The sequence below is a fragment of the Capra hircus genome, chromosome 1, assembly GCF_001704415.2.
Source record: "Capra hircus breed San Clemente chromosome 1, ASM170441v1, whole genome shotgun sequence".
NCBI classification, from domain to species: domain Eukaryota; kingdom Metazoa; phylum Chordata; class Mammalia; order Artiodactyla; family Bovidae; genus Capra; species Capra hircus.
In genome coordinates this window covers 157,039,507-157,063,253 of record NC_030808.1, presented here as the reverse complement: position 1 = coordinate 157,063,253, position 23,747 = coordinate 157,039,507, and the positions used below count along the sequence as shown (strand labels likewise).

Sequence of the window (23,747 nt, the reverse complement as noted above, 5' to 3'; positions counted from 1 at the left end):
TCCGAGAAGTACCTGTCTCACCGCTGACAAAACTGGGATCCGGAATAGCGAGAGGACCTCGGAGACCAGGCAGCCAGCAGCAAGCTGGGGCCTGACCGCCCCCGAGCCCTTGCCCCTTCCGCTCCGCGTGTCGACTTTCCGTGGCTGGACATCCAGCCAGCACCAGCGCCCATGAAAGAGACCTAACCACGCATGTTCACGTTCATTGTGACGTTATTACACCGAGCAAAACAGAAATAGCCACTTCCCTCGTTAGAGGTAAATGGTTAAATAACCTAGGTAGCATCTTCATATTTGATGTGGAATATAACACACGTTAAAAAGAATGGGGCTTCCCTTGTGACTCAGCTGGTGAAAAATTACATGCAATGCGGGAGACCTGGGCTCAGTCCCTGGGTGGGGAAGATCCCCTGGAGAAGGGAACGGCCACCCCCTCCAGTATTCTGGCCTGGAGAATCCCGTGGACTGTGTACTCCCGTGGAGGGAATTCCTGGATGGTCCAGTGATTAGGGCTCTGTGCTCTCACTGTTGCTTCCACACACACACACACACACACACACACACACACACACACACACACACACACACAGAAATGGGGAAGGTTGATGGGTACTGAGCTAAAACAGCATCACTGCCCACTAGTGACAGCGAACATTTTTAGTTTAATACTATGATCATGTTGCAACCTTATGTTTAAAAATATACAAAGCAAGACCTCATGGAGTCTCCAAGCGTATTCCTATACAATTCAGCAGGCTGTACCTTTAGAATCTCCGCAACTGACTGTACAGAAATTAAACCTAAATTTCAAAATAGATCGTGTCTATGTTTTTAGGTATACATATATGAAAATACATAGAACCCAGCCTGGAACAAGTCACACCTAATTTTTGGCAGTAGTAACTTCGGGGAAAGAGAGACCTCTGTTTTTCCTTTACATACTTCTGTATCTTATAAAAAGAAGTACATGGTTTTATTTTTCAATAAAAGAAATAACACAAAATAACCAGTTGACTATTAGACACAATGGACATGAGTCTGAGCAAACTCCAGGAGACAGTGAAGAACAGGGAGGCCTGGCGTGCTGCAGTTCATGGGGTTGTAAAGAGCTGGACAGGACTTCAGTTCAGTTCAGTTGCTCAGTCGTGTCCGACTCTTTGAGACCCCATGAACCACAGCACGCCAGGCCTCCCTATCCATCCCCAACTCCCGGAGTTTACCCAAACCCATGTCCATCAAGTCAGTGATGCCATCCAACCATCTCATCCTCTGTCGTCCCCTTCAACTCCTGCCCTCAATCTTTCCCAGCATCAGGGGCTTTTCGAATGAGTCAGCTCTTCGCATCAGGTGGCCGAAGTATTGGAGTTTCAGCTTCAACATCAGTCTTTCCAATGAACGCCAGGACTGATCTCCTTCAGAATGGACTGGTTGGATCTCCTTGCAGTTCAAGAGACTCTCAAGAGTCTTCTCCAACACCACAGTTCAAAAGCATCAATTCTTCGGTGCTCAGCTTTCTTCACAGTTCAACTCTCACATCCATACATGACCACTGGAAAAACCATAGCCTTGACTAGATGGACCTTTGTTGGCAAAGTGATGTCTCTGCTTTTGAATATGCTGTCTAGGTTGGTCATAGCTTTCTTTCCAGGGAGTGAGCGTCTCTTACTTTCATGGCTGCGTCGCCGTCTGCAGGGATCCTGGACTCAGTGAGCAACACAGACAGAACTAACGGACAGCGAACATGCTTCAGAAGAAAAGCGGCTCCGAGGATCCGCGTGGATGCAGACCCGTCTTTCCCTTGCAGAGTCTTTCAGGAATATGTTTCCTCTAGTTTTACCTCTGGAAATAAGCTGCTCTTGAGTCACTTTTGTAAGGAGGTTTTCCTACAACCCTAATCACCAGCAGGCTTGAGGGCTGCATGTGGAGATATGGGGAGATACCCGACCCCGCCCAGGGGCTGGAGCCCAGGGGGGTCAGGACTTGCTTGAAGGCACCGCCCCAGAAACCTTCCCACCTGGACGTGGCCTGGGGAGATGTGGCTGCTGGGAGTGAGTGTGCAGCTCGCCTGCACACGTGGTGCGGATTAAAGAGCAACTGAAGGCCCAGCTGAAAACAAATTTAAAAAAAAGTCCCCCCCCCAAAACAATTGAAGGGACTCCCCTGGCGGCCCAGGGGTTAATATTTCTCCTTCCAGTGCAGGGGCACAGTTCTGTCCCTGGCTGGGGAGCTGAAGTCCCACGTGCCTTGCAGCCAAAATACCCAGACAGAAACAGTGTTGGAACAAATGCAAGAAAGACTTTAAAAACGTCCACATCCAGAAAAAGGGAAAGCCTAAAGCAACCTAACTGAGCAGCGAGAAATTCAGACTACAATAGCCAAATACCATTTCTTACCTAACTGGGAAAGAGTTAAGGAGGGGGTGGAGGGCGGCAATGATGCCGAGGAAGCTGGACGAGTTACCAGAAGCAAAACCTAGACAGCGTATTAAACAGAAGAGATGCCACTTTGTCAACAAAGGTCCGTGTAGTCAAGGCTATGGTTTTTCCTGTGGTCATGTATGGATGTGAGAGTTGGACTATAAAGAAGCTAAGCACCGAAGAATTGATGCTTTTGAACTGCAGTGTTGGAGAAGACTCTTGAGAGCCCCTTGGACTGCAAGGAGATCCAGTCAGTCCATCCTAAAGGAGATCAGTCCTGGATGTTCATTGGAAGGACAGATGCTGAACCTGAAACTCCAGTGCTTTGGCCACCTGATGTGAAGAGCTGACTCACTTGAAAAGAGCTTGATGCTGGGGAAGATTGAAGGTGGGAGTTGAAGGGGACGACAGAGGATGAGATGGCTGGATGGTATCGCTGAATCAATGGACATGAGTTTGAGTGAACTCCAGGAGTTGGTGATGGACAGGGAGGCCTGGCGTGCTGCAGTCCATGGGGTTGCAAAGAGTCGGACACGACTGAGCGACTGAACTGAATTGAACAGAGGTGGAGCTTGAAGGATTTTATCCCAAGCACAAGGGCAAATCCGTCACAAGGCTCCGGCAGCAGGGTCAGCTCTGCGTGCTCCGAGGGGGTCGCGCTGAGGGGCACCCAGACTGGAGCGGGGAGGAGCCGTCCCTGCCCAGGGGGCTCCTGCGGGCCGCATGCCTTGGTGCGAGAGGGGTGATCGCGGCGGGGAGGGCCACGAGGGGAGTCGGGGGTGTGATCGCGGTCCTGAAGGGGAGGACAGGTGAGATGGTGGCGCCCGTGTCAGCGCGGGTTCAGTCAGTAACGCTGAAGCCCACGAGTGACCGAGTGAAGGTTTTACTTTTGAAATCTGACCTTACACAGTTTGTGGAAGGAGCCGGGCACACGGACCTCCGGGACAGGCAAGGGACAGGGGAGTCCCTGACAAGCCTGAGAAGCCGAAAAGGCCCAGCTGCGGAACGGGGACGCTGGCAGACGAGTCTGCAGGGAGTGTCTGCCTTCGGGGCTCCAGAGGCAGAGCTGCTGCGGATTCATCAGTGCTGAGAGAACCTGACGAAGAGGAAGCTGCCAGGCGCCTCTGCACCTGCGGTCACTCGCTGAGCCACGATGGTGCTCAGGGGTGCTGCCCCCAGGCTCCCTTCTCAGCCAGCCCTAATCTGGAACTTCAGGGAAAGGGACCCAGGCCACCATTGTCTCCAGCCTCAGCAAGTTAACGGTAGAAGGCGATTCTGGAGGAAAGCGTGTGAGAGCTCAGTGGTGGCTGTCTCTTTGCGACCCCGTGGCCTGCAGCCCGCCAGGCTCCTCTGTCCACGGGATTCTCCAGGCAAGGATTCTGGAGTGGGTCGCCACACCCTCCTCCAGGCGATCTTCCCAACCCAGGGATTGAACCCAAGTTCCCTGCATCTCCTGAAATGGCAGGTGGATTCTTTTTTTTTTCCCTGTTTTTTATTTATTTATTTTATTTTACTTTATTTACTTTACAATACTGTATTGGTTTTGCCGTATATCACCATGAATCCGCCACAGGTGTACACGTGTGCCCCATCCTGAACCCCCCTCCCCCGCCCCTCCCCACACCATCCCTCTGGGTCATCCCGGTGCACCAGCCCCGAGCACCCTGTGTCCTGCATCAAACCTGGACTGGCGATTCGTTTCTTACATGATATTACACATGTTTCAACGCCATTCTCCCAAATCATCCGGCCCTCCCCGCCACACCACCTGGGAAGCCCAGAGGGAAGGCGGTGAGCTCCATTTGGATGCATAACTTCGGGTTGACTAGGGTATGTGCCCGTAGTGACGTCAAGTGTGTAGCCAGGCTTGTCCAATCTTCAATATGCAAACAAGCTACTCTTGGACTCCAGCTCTAATCCAGCCCAGGGTGAGAAAGTGGAATACAGCTGCGGATTGAGAACCTAGGAACCAGGCTTCCCTGGTGACCCAGTGGCTAAGACTCTGTGCTTCCATTGCAGCGAGGCAGCTTCAAAGATCCCGAGAGCTGCAGGCATTGGCCAGGAAGAGGGCAGCCCCAGGAACCAAGTCCAGGAGAAGGCGGGCGGGTACAACTTTCAAGCAAAGATTTGCAGCAGCAAGATGGAGCGGACAGGCTCTCCAGGACAGGGAGGAAGGCATGTCCTGGAGAGATGGCCCAAGATACCTTTCGCCTGAGTGGGAACACAACTTGGGTGACAGTCAATTAGCGGACATGAATTGATAGGCACTCCTTTCATTTTTTGGATCTGATCATGCAGGTGTAAGGCGGCATATTCAATGCATGATCCTGCTTTCAGAAATTTCAAAGACAAGTTTGTTACTTAGCACAATCTGTGCCCTTATTGCTTCATAGTCCTTCAGAATCAGAGTCAGTTCTGACTGAGGTTCCAGAAGACGCAGCAAACATTCCACACGAGGAGGTCCGTGACCAAGCCAGGGGGCCCTCCCCCTGTGTCAACACCTCCCCATCACCCCGCTCCCACCGCCACCATTGCCAGGCAGAGGAGGGACAGGGGCCACGGAGCGCTGGTGAAGAGCGGGCAAAGGAAGGTGGCAATCCCAAAGCAGCATGGAGGCGAACACTGCTTTCAGGTAATTTTTCTTTCCGTTTGTATCGGATAACAAATGTAGTTAGTAAACAGTTGTATCTGCAGTTTCCTTTTCCCTCCAGTTTCTCAGTCGTCAGATGAAAGTGTGACTTCCTGGTAGACTGTGTTCATGGAAGAGGGACGTACTGAAAGCGCTTCTGTCTCTCTTGAAGTGAAGTCGCTCAGTCGTGTCCGACTCTTTGCGACCCCATGGACTGTAGCCTATCAGGCTCCTCCGTTCATGGGATTTTCCAGGCAAGAGTGCTGGAGTGGATTGCCGTTTCTACCGTTTCCTTCTGGGCCATGCCGCAGAGCAGGGGGATCTCCTCGCACCGGTGACTGAGCTGGTGCTCCTGCACTGGGAGCTCAGAGTCTGAACCACTGCACCGCCCGGGAGCCCCTCTTTGTTTCCTCTTATTCTTTTCCTTGAAAGAGTCTTTATGTCTTTTTCTTTCTGGCTGCACTGGGTCTCATTTCTGCCTGTGGGCTTTCCCTGCCGCAGTGAGTGGGAGCTCCTCTCCAGCCGCAGCAAAGGCTTCTCGCTGAGGCGGCTTCTCTCACCGCACAGCGCGGGCTCCAGGCGCTCCTAGCTGTGGCTCACGGGCCCGCTGCGCAGCGGCAGGGGTGTCTTCCCCGGCCGGGGATTCTTAGGCCCTGGTCAGGCAGATTCTTAGGCCCTGGGCCTCTGGGGATGGCCTCTCCACTCTCATTCTGCTCTTTCCTGCTAGCAGTTCTGATGGTACCAGTTTCCATGTTTCCTTCAGTTATTGTCTGTTTCCATATGAGGCTATAAGCTCAATCGCAGACGAAGCCTTTGTTCACCTCTCTGTCCCGAGCAAATAAAGCAGTCCCTGGCAAATGGCAGGCCCCTAGTGCTTGTTGAATGCACGAATGGGCGTGTTGCTTTCCCAGGACGGCTCCATGTGAGAGGGAGTTGTGTTACGGCTGTCCTCTACAGATGGGAGCATACGTGCTGGCACAGCTTGCTGTTTATTCGGAGACTCTAGGTCTCACTACAGAGTTAGTGTGCCTTATATACGGTCCAAACAGCTCAACAAGCCTCAGAAAAACTGTATTCTTTACATGAAAGTGAAGTCGATCAGTCGCTCAGTCGTGCCCGACTCTTAGCGACCCCATGGACTGGAGCCTACGAGGCTCCTCCGTCCATGGGATTTTCCAGGCAAGAGCACTGGAGTGGGGGCCATATTATGCAATAACAGCAGTTAAAAGATATTTGATATACACTTTGGTCAGAAGAGCTGAAAAGTTTTGCCATTTTCCGGTACTTCTCTGCTTGCCTGTCCAGCTCCCTGGCTGGGTCCTCTTCCCCCTCCTGCCTGCTAACTTGTCGCCCCATGGGTTTGCCTTGGAGCCTTTGCTGCTTTTTCTCAGCTGTTTCTCGAGTCAGCTCAGCTGTCAGAGTGCCCCTTTCCTGTGCAGATGAAGGGCTGGGCCCTCGGTGGGGCATCGTCACGGGGCTCTGCGCCGGCTCCAGCGGACCTGTCTGGTTCTTCGTATAAGCGTGTGGATGAGGCCAGAGACTCCTCCCCTCATCACTTCAAGGCCAGGGTACCAACTTGATTCCTAAGCTGCACTGTAGCTGGCCTGTAGCTGGCCTGCAGTCGACACTGAAGAAGTGAATGTGTGCTAAGTACTGAAGCGATGAGTGAGACTGATGAAACTGGAGGATGTGCTTAAAAATACTCCAGTAAAGAAACGAGTAAAATAAAATAAAATGTGGTTGAGGACACAGAAGCAAGAGTGAAAAAATGTTAATAATGGTTGAAGCTGGCAATGGGGGCTCATTGCGTATTTCCATTCTTGTGTGTTGTTTAAATTTTCCATTAAAAAAGAGAAACAAAAATTGGTTGGTGAGGCAAAGCCAGGACAGTTTGCTAATAGGGTAATAGATCAACGAGCATTTATGAAGTAGAAACTGGTGACTGAAATGTTACCGTAGGGATGTGGCTGCATCCGACAGAGCTGTGCGCAGGGATTTAGATACACATCAGGAGAGCAGCGCGTTAGATGCTCCCGCATCAGATACATCTCCCACCCGTTTTCTTGAGAGTGCTTTAATTAGGACAAAAGTGTCTTGAAAAATTATGATATCTCTTTATATTATATATATTATATAATATAATTACTTTATTATTAGGAAAAAATTAAGTACAAAAATGATTATGCTTATACTTGAAATCACATTACTAAGGCTCAAGCATATGCCTTCACTTGCCCGGATAAAGTATTATGCTGATTTCTTTATTTGTTCTTAGAGGTCTATCTGGCGTCCTAGAGATTTTGCCTAATTTTACTCGGGCCTACACAGGCCAGTGACCAATTCCTTGGGTTGATACTCTGTGTTTCGGAGGAGGAATCACGGAAAGAGCAATCAGAATATTTTAGAACAATATTAAATTTCGAGTAGTCAAAGCAAACTGCAAATTGCCTCATTTCAGGCATGTAAATATCTTTCATCCTGTTCGCAGAGTGTTTTGGAAAGCAAGGCAATTGTGCACAAGAAAACCAATAGCTGATTCAGAGTATGAAGTCCCAGTGACATGGAAAAGAAAGCATTTTAAAAGGAAGAAGAAGAGGCCACCAAAAGAAGTCTCTGAGCAACACTCTCTAGTGCAGGATTACAGCGAGACGCTCACATTGCCCTGCTCCATTTGCAAGCATGAGGTTGACCTGCCTGGAGTTTTCTTCCACAAGAAGGAGCACGTGGCTCTGAGCACACTGGGCTTGCAGTGGACGGGCGGCAAGAAACCAGGGCTCTCAGCGGTCATAGGCCTGAGACAGTCTGCCATTACTAAGCTGCTGTCATCTTTTGCATTCAACGAGAAAGCCTTGCAGAGCATTAATAATGCTTTTGAGCTACTGTGGAAGAGACAGATACCAGCATACTACAAGATTATGCAGAACATTTGCGAGAGCTCCATATATCCTCAAAAAATCGATCACCTATTAGTTAAAGGAGCAGCTGTTTGCGAAGACAGGAATTCTACATGGAGAGTTGACATGAATGATAAATTCATTGTCGTGAATAATTTTGGCAGGAAACCCAATGTGTGTTTTTTTGGTTTGTTTGATGGACATCATGGAGCCTCAGCAGCCGACTTGACCTCAATGGAACTCCCGGTTTTACTTCTCCATCAACTTTCCAGACTTGATCCTTCCTACCAAATGACTTCAGAAGAGCAGAAAGTAATCAGTTCTTTCAACACAGTGTTTAGTGAGGACTACAGAGCTGTGGAAGACTCCTTCTCCTCCAAAAAGAAAAGGACAAAAGGAATGAAGAGCGTGTATGAGAACATACACAAAGCCTTTGCCAAGGCGTTCTGGAGAATGGACAGGCTTTTACGTCTCGGAAGGAGGGAAGTGTCCAGGGCCCGATGGAGCGGCTGTTCCGCAGTCACTGGCATTCTGGAAAGCAGTGTTGAGAGTCCCGAGGCCAGGAGGTCTCGGGGAAGAACCAGTGACCTTGGTGCTTCGGCAGATGCGTGCCTTTTCCTGGGGATGCCCAAAACCTCCACCGGGGCGCTGCACATTGCAAATGCTGGTATGTATATCGAACGGCGGCAGCCTACATCTTAACATGTTTTATTCCTGGCAGCAAAACCTCTCATGCTTCCGGAATTATCTACGGATCTATTATTTAGTGACTTATTCATGCCTAGATATTTCATTGACCAGTTTAAGAAATCAACAACCACAGTTTAGATTCAGATTGCAGGCACAAAATGAACTGTAATTATTTCTCAAAGAGGCACGTATATGAAACAATGTGATCCAAATATGAAGTTTTCTAAATGGGGGTAGTCACACAGCAGTTGATAAAGGCAAAGCAAATCTATTACACTTGCTTAGATCTGAATGGAACCAAAACCTTTCCCACACTTCCCTCTTTTGGGAGAGAGGAAAGTTCTCTGAGTGGTGTTAATATAGCTGCTCAAAGTGGTTAGTTACTCCGGTAACTAACATGTTTGCAAAGGTCATTCTTGTGCTCACGGGCCAAGCCGCCTCAGTTTCGTCTTAGAGGAAACAGTCATTCACGACTCTGCGTTATAGGTGTGGGTTTTTCTCTTCTCATCTTTTTTGCTGCACCACTTGGCATATGGGGATCTCAGTCGCCCAACCAGGGATCGAACCTGTGTCCCCTGCATTGGAAGCGGGAGGCCTAGCCACTGGGACACTAGGCCAGCCCCTAGGCATATATATGCTTCTCCAAAAACGTGGCTGGAGTCTTTCATTTCAAGAAGCAATTCTTTTAAACTTTATTTTAACTTGTATTTATCCATGTGTCTTTTTGTGGCTGCGCTGGGTCTTCTCGGTGCAGAGAGCAGGGCTGCCAGGCCGTCTCACGGCGTGGTTTCCCTCGTTGCTGAGCTCGTGCTCAGCAGTTGTGGCGATCGGGCCTAGCTGCCTCACAGCACGTGGAATTCTCCCAGACCAGGGATCGAACCTGTGTCCCCGGCACTGGGAGGCAGATTCCCAACCGCGAGGGATGTCCGAGAAGCAATTCCTTCAACCTGCAGTCTAAAGTTCTAGCTAAGGAGCTTGCCAAAATGGAAAGCCTGGAGTTCAAAAAGTTTCAGCCAGGTTAACCTGAGTTCCACGAGATGCTTAACCAGGGTTCCACCACCCTTTCCTGGGCAGAATTATTATCAACGACAATGTCCACTTATTGAATATTGAATAGAGAGTGATTTGTCACCTGGTCTTCCAGGAATTCTCATATCTAAGGATATCTAAGTACCGATTTTAAAAAATACATATTTGACATGTGACATTCTGCCAGTTTAAGAGGTACATGTTAATTTGATGCATTTTTATATTGTAACATGACTGCCACAGTAGCAGTAATTACCACTTCTATCACATTACACAATTATCATTTCTCTTCAGTGGCTGGAAGTTCTAGTCTCTTCGCAAGTTTGATGATTAAAATATATATGTTCTCTCTCTTCCCGATACTGCGCATTCCATCTCTAGGACTGATTTACTGATCATTGGAAGTCTGGATCTTTAAACAACATCTGTTCTATCTCTTTCTCAACCCCTGCCACCATTTCTAAGTGGTGTTGACTCGATTTTCCAGATGAGAGAATGGGAACTTGAGAGGTGAAATTATCTGTTTAAGGTGTCAGAGGTAATAGGAGCTGGAGACGGAAATCAAGCTGCCTCTGAAGGGGCCTGTTCTAGAGTCTGAAGAGTCTGGGCCTCAGGGAGGAGGACCTGGACTCCAAAGCAGGGCTAGAGAGACCCACCGAGGCCATTACAATGTCAAGGTTCCTGGAAGCTGGCCTGCTTCTGGCCTAGCTCTGGCTGTGAGCCCAAAGCGAAGACTCCAAATTAAGCAAAACCAAGGGGGCAAGTGCAATGCCAGTCTCCTCAGGGTCTTTGCCATTCCTCAGGTTCTACCCTGAGGTTCCAAAGTGCTTCAGAGCAGGCTTCTTCAGGGGTGGAGGATTTTCAGCTTTCAGACTAACCTTGGGACTGACCCATATCCTTGGACTTGGGACCTCTGTTAGAAGGTATCATTTGACATCAGGGTTCTTGGAAAATGAAAGGGAAATTTATGAGATATTCAGTAAGGAGATGCCGTCATTAATGTTGAGTTTACCCTGATTCATTATTTCCAAGCTCACTGACTGCTGTCTGGCCGGTCCTAGTCTCCAGGTCAAACATTTGTTGGCTCTAACTTACAGGAATTGTGTTAAATAATTGTGTTGAAATGTGTTAATTGTGTTAAAATGGTTTCATTCGAGCATCCTTCATTTTAACAGAAACGAATAAGTAGAGGAAAAAAATTCAACCAGTGAAAGAGAGGTCATGATTTATAATATAAAAGTGCTCCTAAAAGAAAGTAATTTGAGTGAGTTACAAAAACATAAATTTGGACACAAATTTATCAGGAGCATATTTTGTATTTTATAAAATATGACCTATATAGCTAGCAAGGAAATTCATTTTTCTTTGTTTGAAATTTATCAAGTACCAGTATTACCATTAACTCTGAAATTAAAACGAAAAGCAGACAAACAAAAAGACAAACCCACCTCCCTTCATAATGACACGCAGACGCAGTGGTGAAGCATTGAATAAATGTTGGATTTGTGCATGTGGGAAAAGCTGCTTCAGAGCAGACATTCTTGGCTTTTGTTCTTAGCCCTTCTCATTTGCATTGCGTTTAATAATTTCTCTTGGTACTCTTTTACTTCAGTTAATCCTCACAGGATTAGAACACTAAAAAACGTATTGATATGGAAACATACACTTTTTCATAATATCAAATAAACCACAAACTTTGTTTTTAATAACCACACCAGTCCTTATAAACATAAGGGATTTTCATTTGCTCTTAGATCCTTTTCCCCAGTACTTTCATTTTTAATAGTTCTGCTGACATAAAGCTCACAAAGCACAGAAGTCACCCAGGTGGAGTGCACGTCTCCGTGGCCTTCAGTTCCTTCACTGGTCCAGTCCTTTCTCCCTGGCCTGTACTTTGAGTTTATTTGTCTTTGAATCAAGCGTCTTCTTAGACAGCTATAGCTGGGTATTGTTCTCTTTGTTCCCTGTGGTTGCTATTACAAATTTATCATAAACTTGGTGGCTTAAACTACAGAAATTTATTCTCTCATGGTTCAGAACCTTCTGCCTCAGCATAACTGGCCCAACATCTCCACGGCAGCGCCTGCTCCCGCGGGGGTGGGAGGGATCTGTTTCCGCTTCTAGCTTCTGCCTGGCTGCCAGCATTCCCTGGCTCGTGGCCACACCGGTCAAGCGTGCCTCCACGGGCACACTTCCCTCTTGTGTGTCTACAGCGAAACCTCCCGCCTGTGATGGCATTTAGGGCCCACCCAGACAATCCCGTGTAAGCATCTCAGGGTCAAAGTCACGTCTTCAAAGTCTCTGCCCTTGAAGATAACACTGCCAGGCTCCAGAAGTTAGGTTCCGACACCTCTGGGGACTTTATTCAGCCTGCCAGTGGGCGGGTTAGCTTGCTGTTCCATTTTGCCAATCTTTCCCTTTTGATTCAAGTTAGTAAGTCATTTACGTTCAGTGTAATTGATTATAGGGTAGGACACGTGTCAGACACTTTGCTGTTAGCCTTCTCTTTTTTCTATCATTACTGCTTTCTTTTGTATTAGATATTGTCTAGTTTTCTATTTTGATTTTCTATATTAAAAAAATTTAGTGGCAATCCTGAAGATTATAATAAAATCTTAAAAACAATTTGGCTTGGATTCACGCCAATTTAGTTTAAAAAAGACGCACCCAACGTCTTTGCTCCAGTATAGCTCTGTTTCCTCCACCCTTCTTTGTACTTTATAGAATTGCATCTTTACACAGTACAAGCCTAAAAACGCTTTATAATTTTTGTCTCATGAGGGCAGGAGACGAAGAGTGCTAAAAAGTAGGTTCACTGTCTTATGTTTGCCTGTATACAGCTGTGCCTTCAACAACATTACTTGAACTGTGTGGGTTCATTTCTATGCAGAACTTTTTCAACGGTAAATACCTGTTACACAATCCACGGTTGGCTGGATCTGGGAATGTGCAGATGTGGGGGCGGGGCTGGCTGTTGGACTTGAATAGCCGCAGATTTTGGTGGGTCTTGGATTCCCACAGATGCATCTTCAGGGAGTCCTGGAACCAGCGCTCCCTGGCACTGAAAGACGGCATCAGTAGCCTTCCTCCTCTGTGGGTGGGTCCAACTTACAGCCTAGTGCTTCCACGTTAATCTGGAAGGCTCCGCTCTTATGTCTTGTCCGGCAATCTGCTGGTGATGGGTTCTCTTAGTCTTTGTTTACTTGGGAACGTGTTCATTTCTTCGCTGTTAGGATAGTTCACCGTTTGACTCTGTCACGCCGCTGCCGTGTAGGCTCCGTGGTTTCTGATAAGACTGTGGGTCTTCCTGAGCTTCCCTTGGCTGTAGGCGATGAGTCACTTTTCTCATGCCGTTTCCAGTATTCTTTTTTTCCTTTGTTTTTGGACAGTTTGATAAGGACTGGCCTCTAACTTATGCCGCTGCGAGGCTTTCGAGCTTCTTGGACCCTCCTACTCAGGGCTGGGACACTTCCGGCCGTCCTGCGTCCCGCCCGCTCCCCGCTCTCTCCTCTCTCTGTGTGTATGTCGGTGTCCTCGGTGGTGACTCACGAGTCTCTGAGACTCTGTTCCCGTTACGTCATTCTTCCTTTCTTCTCTTCTTCAGACTGGATAACCTCAGTGTATCAGTCAAGTTTGCTGATTCTTCTGCCAGTTCAAATCTGATTCTGAGTTCATTTTATCGAGTTTTTCATTTAAGAAGCTGCTTTTCAAGTCCCGAGTTTTGGTTTGCTTGCTACAGTTGCCACCTCTTTATTGGCAGCTTCTGATCTGGGGGAATCGGTGTTCCCATGCTTTCGCTTTTAGCCATATTTCCCTGTAAACGTGTCTGTGACTTCTGAGACATTTGTTTTCCGGGGACTGTAATTCTAGTGCCCAGAATTCCTCAGGGGCAGTTTCTGCCGATTCCCCTCCTGCGCGTGCCCTGTGCTTTGATGTTTCATTGCCGGTCTCACTATTCTTTTTTGTTGTTGTTGAAAAGTGGACATTTAAAATAGTACAGACGTCCCTCCTCTCCAGGGTTTGTTGTTGCTGCTGTTTTGTGACTTTTAAGAACTAATTTTCTAGAGTCTATATGCTGTGTCATGAGTAGACACAGTCTCTGCTTGGTTGGTTATGTAGCGTTCAGCTAAGAACTAGATGGTTTCCTTAAACACCGAGTACTAATGCATATGCTTCCAGGCTTTCTGAGGGGGTATCCTTGTCTTGTAAACAATAACAGGGGGTTTACAACGCTGCCTAAGCTTTTACTTCCTATTTAGGTCCATCCTGAAGACCATCCACAGGTGAGTCATCAGGGGCTGCTCGCGTCCCGGTCCGGCCCACAGCCTGCTGCGTGTGCGCCCTTTTCTATTTTCCTGGGAATATATTTGAGCTTTTCAAAACCTTCTACAGAGTCTCACCATTCAGCTGTTGCTTACACAGTTTACTGGGTGCTGGGATCTCGTCATTGCTGCTTCAGGCAGCTGGGCTCTGAAACCATTGCTGCTGATTCTTCTCAGCATACATACTGCTAAGTCGCTCAGTTGTGTCCGACTCTTTGACTGTAAGCCACCAGCCTCCTCTGTCCGTGGGATTCTCCAGGCAAGAATACTGGAGTGGGTTGCCATGCCCTCCTCCAGGGGATCTTCCCGACCCGGGGATCGGACTTGCATCTCATATCTCCTGCATCGGCAGACAGATTTTTTGCCACTAATGTCATTTGGGAAGCCTGGCAAACACACCGAGGGTCAGTTATTTGCACAGAGTAAGCTCTGAGTCGGATCAAATGACGACAAGATTGAGAATGGAGCTTTCTTCAGGTAACTGCAATATGGTCCAAATAGTGGCGTTTCTCTGAGGGTAGATTTTAGGGAGGTCCAAAGCCATTCTTCCCCGGCAGAGGCTTCTAGACTGGACTGTTGATTTTCATGATAAAACTTTTGGTTTTCAAGGCTACTGCAGAGCTGAAGAGAAAAGGTTTGGAGTAGGTCAAGTTACAAGGCCATAAACACTTCTACTTTTATTAATACCTACTTTAAGCTGTCTCTTTTCAATAATGCTCAGCTTTTTGCAAGCCTTTCGTCAACTTCCAGCATTCTAGAAAAGCTGGCTTTAACAGCTTTTCAAAGCGCTCTCCGTCCTTTTACTGAGGAGCAGATTTTCGGAGATCCTTGCTCTGCGATGGGCTTCCCTGGGGGCAGAGTGGGAAAGAATCCACGCGCCGTTGCAGGCGACGCAAGAGACTCAGGTTTGGTCCCTGGGTTGGGAGGATCCCCTGGACCAGGAAATGACAACCTACTCGAGCACTCTTGCCTGGAAAACCTCATGCACAGAGGGGCCTGGTGGGTTACCGGCCTCGGGTTTGCAGAGAGTTGGACGTGACGAGCGCACCTTCACTCACGTTGCTCTGCAGCAATCTAACCTTTTCTTCTGGGATGCCGAGTCTGCTGCTGACCGCATCGGTGCGTCTTCCGCGCTGCTTCTCTGTTTCCGGCTGAGCTGGGTCTTCGGTGCCGCACAGGCGCTTCTCGGCGGGGCTGCCTGGCTCCTCACGCGCTGGCGTCTCTGGTGGAGCCTGGGCTCTGGGCACGCAGGTGTCAGCAGCTGCGCTCGGCTCAGGCTCGGAAGTTGCGGCGCGCGGGCTTAGTTGCTCCACGGCCTGTGGGATCTTCTGGGACCAGGGGTTAAACTCACGTCTCCTGCCTTGGCAGGCAGTTTCTTTACCACTGAGGCACCAGGGAAACCCACATTTCATTTTATATTTTGTATTTTTTATCTTCAGAAGTTTGATTTTTAAAGTTGTCTTCCATGCCTATGGGCGTCCCTGGTGGCTCAGACAGTAGAGCTTGCCTGCAATGCTGGAGGCCTGGGTTCGAGCCCTGTGTCGGGAGGATCCCCTGGAGAAGGGAATGGCAGCCCGCGCCAGTATTCTTGCCTGGAAATTCCCGTGGACAGAGGAGCCTGGCGAAGGACAGCTCACGGGGTCACAAAGAGCCGGACATGACCGCGCGCCTTCCCTTTCACCTTCTCCCACTTCCCACGCCTGTTTAGCCCCCTGAACACTTACAGGAAGTCAAATGCACTCCACTCACAACTTTGAGAGTTCTCTACTGGTTCCAATATCCGTGTCAGTTCTGCGTTGGTTTCAATGGATTTTCCCTTTATTATGGGTAGTATTTCCCGACTTATTTGCACGCTTTGTGTTCTAGTTTTTCAGGGCTGCCATAACAAATTGTTTTGAACTTGGCAGCTTAACACAACAAAAATCCCTTCTCTTATAGTTCTGGAGACTAGATTCTCCCGATCTAAGTGTTTCCAAGGCCAGGCTCCCCTGAATTCTCCAGGGAAGAATCCTTCCTTGCCTCTTTCAGCTTCCAGTGGATCCAGGCACTTCTTGGCCTGTAGTTGCAAAAGTGAAAGTTAGTCACAGTCGTGTCCTACTCTGGGACCCCATGGACTGTAGCCTGCCCGGCTCCTCATCCATGGGATTCTCCAGGCAAGAATACTGGAGTGGGTTGCCATTCCCTTCTCCAGGATCTTCCTGACCCAGGGATCGAAACTGGGTCTCCTGCATTGTAGGCAGATTCCTTACTAACAGCCAGCAGGGAAGTCCCATACTCCCAGTATTTGGGCCAAAAACCACTATCCCAGCCAAAACCTCTCCTAATATCTTCCTTTTTTTGCAGGGGTGAGGGGGGGCAGGCACTTGGCATGTGGGATGGGATCTTCGTTCCCCACCTAGGGAATGAGCCTGCACCCGCCACATTTGGAAGCACAGTCTTAACCATTGGACTCCCGGGGAGATCCTTGTCTTCACTGACTTTCTACTCTTCTCTCCGTGTATCTCCTCTATGATGATACGTTTTGGGTTTAGGATCAACTTGGATAATCCATCTCAAAACCCTAAATTACACTTGTTTCTAAAGATTTGTTTCTAAATAAGATCATATTCACAGGTCTTATAAGGGGGGGTAGTATGTGGATTTTTTTTAACTTCCTGAGCTTTGTTCTAAGGTGGAGTTACTTGGAAACATTTGGCCCCTTCAGACTCTACTTTTACAATCTATCAGATAAATTCAGAGCAGTGTCTAATTCAGGCCGAGGCAAGCCCTTCCTCAGTACCCTACTTAGTGACCCATGGGGGTGTTGTTCTAGGCTGACTGCTGTGTCCTCAGCCACGTTCTGCTGAAGGGTCCGATAGCTCTTTGCCAGTGGTGAGGCCGGGGCTTCCTCATACACATGAATCAGGACCTTGCTGACACCCGGGGAGGCATCTCTTCAGACCGCTGGGGCCAGGGCTTCCTAACACACATGGGTCAGGACCTCACTGACACCCCGGGATGCGTCTCTGCAGACCCCTGGCGGTCTCCGAGCACCCTTCCCTCTGGTTCTTTCCCCGGTGAAGTCTGGCTGCCTTGGTCTCCCTGAACTCTCAGTTCTGTCTCAACACAGATCAGAGGCTGAGTCCAGTCACTGTTACCGCATCCTGGCCAGAAGCAGGGAAATTCCCTGTATTAATACTTGGGAGGATCTAACTGAGGCCTCTGTCATCTCAGCTACAGTGGCCACCGCCTGATCCCTGCCTGTTAACACTATCAACTCAGAATGATCGATTTGCGCTTTTCCAGACTACAAGTGCACAGAGGCTGTGCCTCCCGGTGCTTTGTGGCCCTTCTTTCCTGCACGGTTCAGCAGATTCTGAACTAGCTCATTTTGCTGGCACTCTGGGAGGGCGGAGGAGGGGCGCGTGTTTTTGTTCGGTGTTTCAGTGAGGGCACAGCCGTCTGTGGCCCTAGCTTTGCTGGGGAGAACGACTAGTCGCCCCAAGCCAGCCAGGTCCTAGGCTTCTCTTCCTGTCCCATAATCCTGTGAACAGCCAAGGTCCCTCATTTAGCTCAACAAGCGCTCTCAGCTGAAGGCTGAGTTGTGCTCTGGGCATACTCCGGGGCGCAGCAGTTCCAGGCTCTGCTCCTCGGTGAGAGCGCAGCGTTTCAGCGTATCTGCTCTACCAGTTTATGTCTGGGTGATGCATTCCTGCTCATCGTTCCCTTTAACGAGGCCTCAGAAAGGACTCCCCTCCTCCGGGGTGCCCTCGCCCGACACTCCCCCTTTGCTCGGCTCCTTTGCCTGCAGCGTCCTGCGTCCGGGGTGCCCCTTCACTCCCAGGTCCTCTCCTTTCTCATTTCATGACTGACACTGTGTTTGCAGATCTTTTCATGTGTTGTGATTCTATCCAGAAATGATTGTTCTTAAAGATGGCTTAGTCAATTTCTTTTAAAATTATTTCCAGCTCCATCTTTTCCCCTAAAACACAATTCAACTCCAGAGTCATCTTAAGCAGGAAAAAAACAACAACAAACCTGCATTCTTAAAAACATTCACCTTTTGTAGACATGCTCTTCCCCACCTTCCTTATAAGGGGTGGGCTGGTGGTGGACTCATGTATACACAACGAATATTTGACAGACAGCCGAGGATGAAGGGTTAAGTACTCTCTAGATGCCAGACGGAAAATGGTGAAGAGTTTCATGCTTACACACCTTACAAAAGCAAAGGAACCTTTCTGGATGTGCAGTGAAGACTGTCTACTTAATTGTCACTCAGAGAAATAAAGTGACTTAATGAAAGACACACGGACAAAATTGGGACTGATGGCCCATACGTCAGGTTCTGGTCCCAAGCCCTGCTCCTGAGCCAAGCCGTCCTTTTATCCCGGGGCCCTCAGGCTACCAGGGGCGCTTCCTTTTCATAAACTGGAGACGCCCCGGCAGCTGCAGGAGGCAGCTACCTCACGGCCTTTTGTGTAACGAACATGCACACTCTCTTTAAATGGCTCCCGTGTCCTCTCAAAGCAGTGAGTTCCCACTAGACCGATGTCCCTGCACACGTGGCTTTCTCATCCCCCTGCTCCATTTTGCTCTGAAGAGCGCTGGCTCTCCAGCTATTGAAAGCTGGTAGGTTCATCTCTAGGGATTTGAACTCTCCGTGTTGCTGGTTCACCAATCGTTGGGTGAGGGTCATCACAGTTCACCGTGCTCCTCATTTCCTCCAGGCTTCACAGGGGCCCTTTCTGAAAGGCAATCGTGTGCTCAAACTGCCAAATCTCGCTCTTCTCTTTTGCCTCAATTCTCCAAGAAACGTGGACATTGAGGGTTATTTTTAAATCTCCCTCCAATCTCCTATTTTCCTTGAAGCTTTTTGTTCATTATTCCACTCTAGCTCTCAGCAATGTAGTCGATGGCTTTCAGCAACTCCGTTTGCAGCTGACAGCTTAGCAGCCCAACGTTCAGGAGATGCAAGTACCAGCTGTCCATCCACTTCCCATTCTGCATGCCAGGAATACTCTTCCAGGGCCTGAGTAATCTTCTTTATCATCCCGTATTTCCTGAGTTACACCTAACAGTTGAGAAACAGTGGGTACCCCTCCTTCCTTCAAGCAAAGTCACACAGGTGAGGCTGTGAGGTATTCAGAAGGCAGCGCTGAATAAAATAATAACTGTCAAAGGAATTAATAACTCGCTCATGCAAGTCAATGGCAGGACAAAACCTGAAGCTATGACTTGGCGTCCTCAGTTTCTGAAAGTTCATTTGTGCTGAGCTCAGGGATGTTCACAAAAATAAAATCAACCAAAACGGCATTTCCCTCTCTGCAGCACAACAACAAAGACAGAAAGGCAAACGGTAGGACAGACCTTTCCCAAGCCCTCTGCACAGGCAACTAAAGTCAGAACACCAGTTTAGTCCCTTCCGCTGTTAACCAGATAATTGTATTAAGACCTTTTCAAACCACACAGAGGAGACAGTGCTTTTTGCTGAGTGAGCTCTGGCGTGCCACATGCAAATAAAACATTCAGGAAGTCGGTGGATTTCACTATTGTGAGCCCCCATTTTCAGAGCTCCGGTCGCACTATCTACGTGTGTAGGTACACACAAAGAAATTTCCTAACTTAAAAGAGGAACTCAACCATGTGTCCCGCTGACAGCAATTCAGTTTACGCTGTTGGCACAGTAACAACTTACAACTAGCAAAAGCCAAGAATCATTTCACTGACTTATCTTCTGCAGAGTGTGAACAGAGTGACCAGCAGAAAAGTTAACAGAAACCGTTAATAACTAAACCACAATTAAATAAAAGAGGTCATGCAGTTTTGAAATTATCATTTAGTTATCAAGTTTCCAAAATTGTCCACGTAATCATCTTTTGGTCCCGTTCAGTAGCTATTATTATTATTAGATACTATTATCCAATGCCTAGTAGATATCAGCAGTTTCCATTATGTAAATAAGCCAACAGGCTCCCTCTATGCCAGAGCTAATGCTCTGTCCAGATTAGGGTGTGAAACTTACCCTCTGACACCCAAGTCCCTTTACCTAAAGTATGAGGGGATTCGAAACTAGGAGCTGCAACAACAACATTCTGACTCCAGGTACAGTTCCATGCTTGAAATCAGAATACTGTAATGCAAAGTTTGCCTATGATTCCAGGAATATTAATTCTCATAGGTATTATAAACATACAATTACGTTCCTAAAAACTTTGGGAAGATCAGTTTTTCCTAACAAATGAAAAAAAAAAATGTTCTTTTTGTATACCAAAGAAAAGTTTGGTAATAAAACCATCCTCCGAACTGTCTCAAAGGATGACATTTAAATTTTCTTAGGATTTCAATAAAACACACATCACAGGTTTGTCTGAACCATGAGCAAACTCTAACATCTCAGTTTTCAATCAAAGGGTTTAATGCTGGCTAAATATTATCCACTTCACACACTAACACCACATTATTTTCTCTTCCCAGGGCTGGCTGAGTGAACTGTAACACACATAACAAACCCAGTAAGATGGATACTAACAGTGGCATTATAATTTTTAATAATTATCCATACCTATAATATATTCAGGTTTTAACTTTAACCAGTTCAAAAACTATCAAACTCCACTCTTAGAAAAAAATCAGCTTTTTAATTGAAAAGGCATTTATCAAAACATTAAAAAAAAGTCTGTTCTATGGAATATATATAGATTAGAAAGAAGTTTAATTCTTGATTCTATATATAATACTCAGAAGCTGCTTCATAAAAGGATTATTTTTCATTATCTGTAGTTTGTTGTTTCAATACTAAATATATTTTAAACACTAAGTTTGCTAAGAGGAATAAACGAGCCTTCCAGTTTGAAATCTGAATTACTATAAATCTTCTAATAATGATGTGAATATTACATATATTAAAATAAATTTTTTTTTAATGGTCTGCTTTCTGTCTATGCTCTGAACCAAATTAATGAAGTTAACAGCATGTTTGATACAACTGGTTATAAATCTCTAGGACCAATTTTTAAAAATCTTTTAGGTAATGTGCAAGCGGTCTTATGCAGAAACGGGAAAGGCTTCTGCTTAACCAAAGAGCACACCACCCGGAACGTGGAGGAGAGAAGGCGGGTGCTCCGGCAGGGAGCGGTCATCAGCGCCAACGTGCCGCACGGCCTCCTCCAGGGGCAGACGGCCACCACACGAGGACTCGGCTTCCATGGGAATCTCAAGCTGAAAAGATTCGTCATCCCAGCGCCTCAGACGATTTCTGTGCCCATAGATGACTTGTGTCAGTTCCTCATCCTGGGCACCAATGGGCTCTGGGGAGTTCTGGACACGAAGGAGGTCACCGCACTCGCCATGTCGGCTTTCCAAGCACACAGAGAAACATGGGGTCCCGCCTCGGGGAACCAACCGTCACCACCCAGAGGGTCTCTGCTTTGCCCCATCAGTGAACAAACCACATCGAGATCAGATAACATCCACACAGCGTTCCAGCGCAGATCTGGAGAACGGGCGCCAACTGGGGATTCAAAAGAAAACCTGCCAGTTTCAGAACATTCCATCTGTGACCCCGAAAGTTCAGGACCATCTCCACCAAAAAAGACCACTCGTGATCCCTGCAGCGAGGAAGGGACTGGCGGACTGACCAGCGTGGACAGACAGCCGAAAGCCTCGAGAGAAAAACAGGGAGGGCCCGGCAGTCAGAGCTTCTACGATGGCGCTGCCGCTTACGTCAGCCACGAGCTCGTCAATGCTGCTCTAGCGGCTGGCTCCAGAGACAACATCACGGTCATGGTGATACTTCTCAACGGAACCGAGCATCACCTGCTGACATAAAAGCGCTGGCTATCCAGAGGAGAGAAACATGGAGACAGTTCTTCAATGAGCCAGATACCAGAACAATGCATCCATTTTTAAGAATGCAGTGAAGAAAATATAGAAGCAGATTTCAGGTAACACAATGCCATTTATATATGTTCATGTGAAAAAAGAGGAGAACCAGTACTTGCTTTTTAATACCACTTTATTCCAACCTGAGCACCTCAACATGAAACTAAGCACTGGTGAACTGTTCTCCTTACTAATTCGGAATCACTGTAGATGTACAAGTCTGCTAGCAGTTCAACACTTAAATAGATTAAATCATCTCTGACACATGGTAGATTTCATATAATGAAAATGCCTAAAACAGTTAGTGCAATATACTGATCAAAATAAAATGAACTTTGGAAAACAAGGCTGCAAGGTTGTTACTAACATATCCAATACTTATGTTACAAATTACTGGTATATTTTTTATCATGGTTCTAGCCAGGTAGGAACAATTGAAGCCCCTTCCTTTCAAAGGGGGAGAAAAGGAAAAAATTAGCTGTTTTAGTAACTGTACATTTTGTATACTTTTAAGCAACTCTTAAATATTACCGAAAAGTAATAAACATACATGGAGACGACAAAGCAGGCCCCTATTTACAGTGCAGCTGAAGAGCGGATTTAAAATGATCAAGCTTGACTGTCCATAATTGTTAGTGCACTGACTATACTCATGTCCAAAGGGCACAAAGGCCCCCTCCCTACACCCAAACAAAACCTATGCAATGGCCAGCAGTGATTACACAGAAATCACAGACACCTGGTTTGTTTCATTTTGTTGAAGAACTCACATGTTTGAAGGGAACACTATCCTTTAAGATGCATTTTACCCCATTTTAAAAAACAACAGGATTAGCTGTAATTTAGATGCCACTAATGTTCATCTCTTCCCACTGAAGATGTGGGACTGTTTCCTTGTGGCAAATTTGTTAAAATGTGGAATGTATACTTTAAATAAGGACACTAAGAGAAATTACAGGTTGCCTGGATATGGCAGCTAAGCATAAATATCTTTAGAACTTCCTTCCAAAGCAAGAAGTTTTTTCTGAAAAGCCCAAATGAGTAAGTTCCAAATTTTTTTCACAGAACTGGCTGGTTCACTGTGGCTTCAGAGTCATTTGTCTACATCCCTGGAGAAGAGCAGTGAACCCTGCTAACCTTCCAAGGAGACAGCCGTGCACACGGCTCCCCGCCCCTCACTGCCGAGACACGGTCAGAGGGCCGCACGCATGCCACTAATGATTAGGGTCAAAACACTGAAAATAATTCTGTATTAGAAACTTGACTATTGGTAAGCCTCTTCTTTTTGGAAGTCACACTGGGCTGGTTAAATGCTCCAATTCCACTGTTATTAACAATTAGGAAGCAGAAGAACATTCCGGGAGTTTACACTGGAGGGTTAGTTGCTGCAGCACTGACTCCTGGTGGGCTGCGTGGGCTCAGTGAGGTCGACTCCTCTTCCTCGGGGGGAATTTGCTCCTGGATTCTGTGGTTCGTTCTTTGGCAACTTTTTAGCTGAGGGATAAATTATCAAAACAAACACAATCAGAACAGCTGTATTTAACTGTTTCTAAAGATTCAGTTCACAATACCAGAAAAGGTTATGCTTTATTTCGTAATTGCTGCTGCTGCTAAGTCGCTTCACTTGTGTCTGACTCTGTGCGACCCCATGGAGGGCAGTCCACCAGGCTTCCCCTTCTCCAGGCAAGAACACTGGAGTGGGTTGCCACTCCCTTCTCCTCGCAGTCACCAGTACTCCTGTTATTTAAAGGAAATCTGAAGTTATAAAGGTAATAGCAGCCACCATGTTTATAACCAAGAAGCTCGGCTCCAGGGCTCTTTTGGGGTCCAGTGGTTAAGGCTGCGAGATCCCAGAGCAGGGGCATGGATTCGATTCCTGGCTGCAGAACCAAGAGCCCACAAG

The 23,747-nt window shown here is 47.4% G+C and overlaps 2 protein-coding genes across 2 annotated transcripts in view; one reads left to right on the top strand and one right to left on the bottom strand.

The window, feature by feature from the left end:
• Nucleotides 5,937-22,781, top strand: PP2D1 (protein phosphatase 2C like domain containing 1). Its single transcript, XM_018050753.1, has 3 exons — nt 5,937-5,968; nt 7,535-8,607; nt 20,991-22,781. The coding sequence occupies exons 1-3, from the start codon at nt 5,937-5,939 to the stop codon at nt 21,788-21,790; spliced, it is 1,905 nt and encodes a 634-aa protein (XP_017906242.1). The 3' UTR covers nt 21,791-22,781.
• Nucleotides 21,960-23,747, bottom strand: part of RAB5A (RAB5A, member RAS oncogene family) — a 32,855-nt gene continuing 31,067 nt past the window's right edge. The window contains exon 6 of the mRNA XM_018053230.1: nt 21,960-23,338. Coding sequence (XP_017908719.1) covers nt 23,223-23,338 — 116 coding nt within the window. The 3' untranslated portion in view covers nt 21,960-23,222. The remainder of the gene's footprint in view (nt 23,339-23,747) is intronic.

Coding starts and splice junctions, on each gene's coding strand:
- PP2D1 (XM_018050753.1), top strand. CDS start 5,937: ATGGGCGTGTTGCTTTCCCAGGACGGCTCCAT. Junction 5,969..7,534: donor CTTTCCCAGGACGGCTCCAT/GTGAGAGGGAGT, acceptor TCCTGTTCGCAG/AGTGTTTTGGAAAGCAAGGC. Junction 8,608..20,990: donor GCTGCACATTGCAAATGCTG/GTATGTATATCG, acceptor AAAATCTTTTAG/GTAATGTGCAAGCGGTCTTA.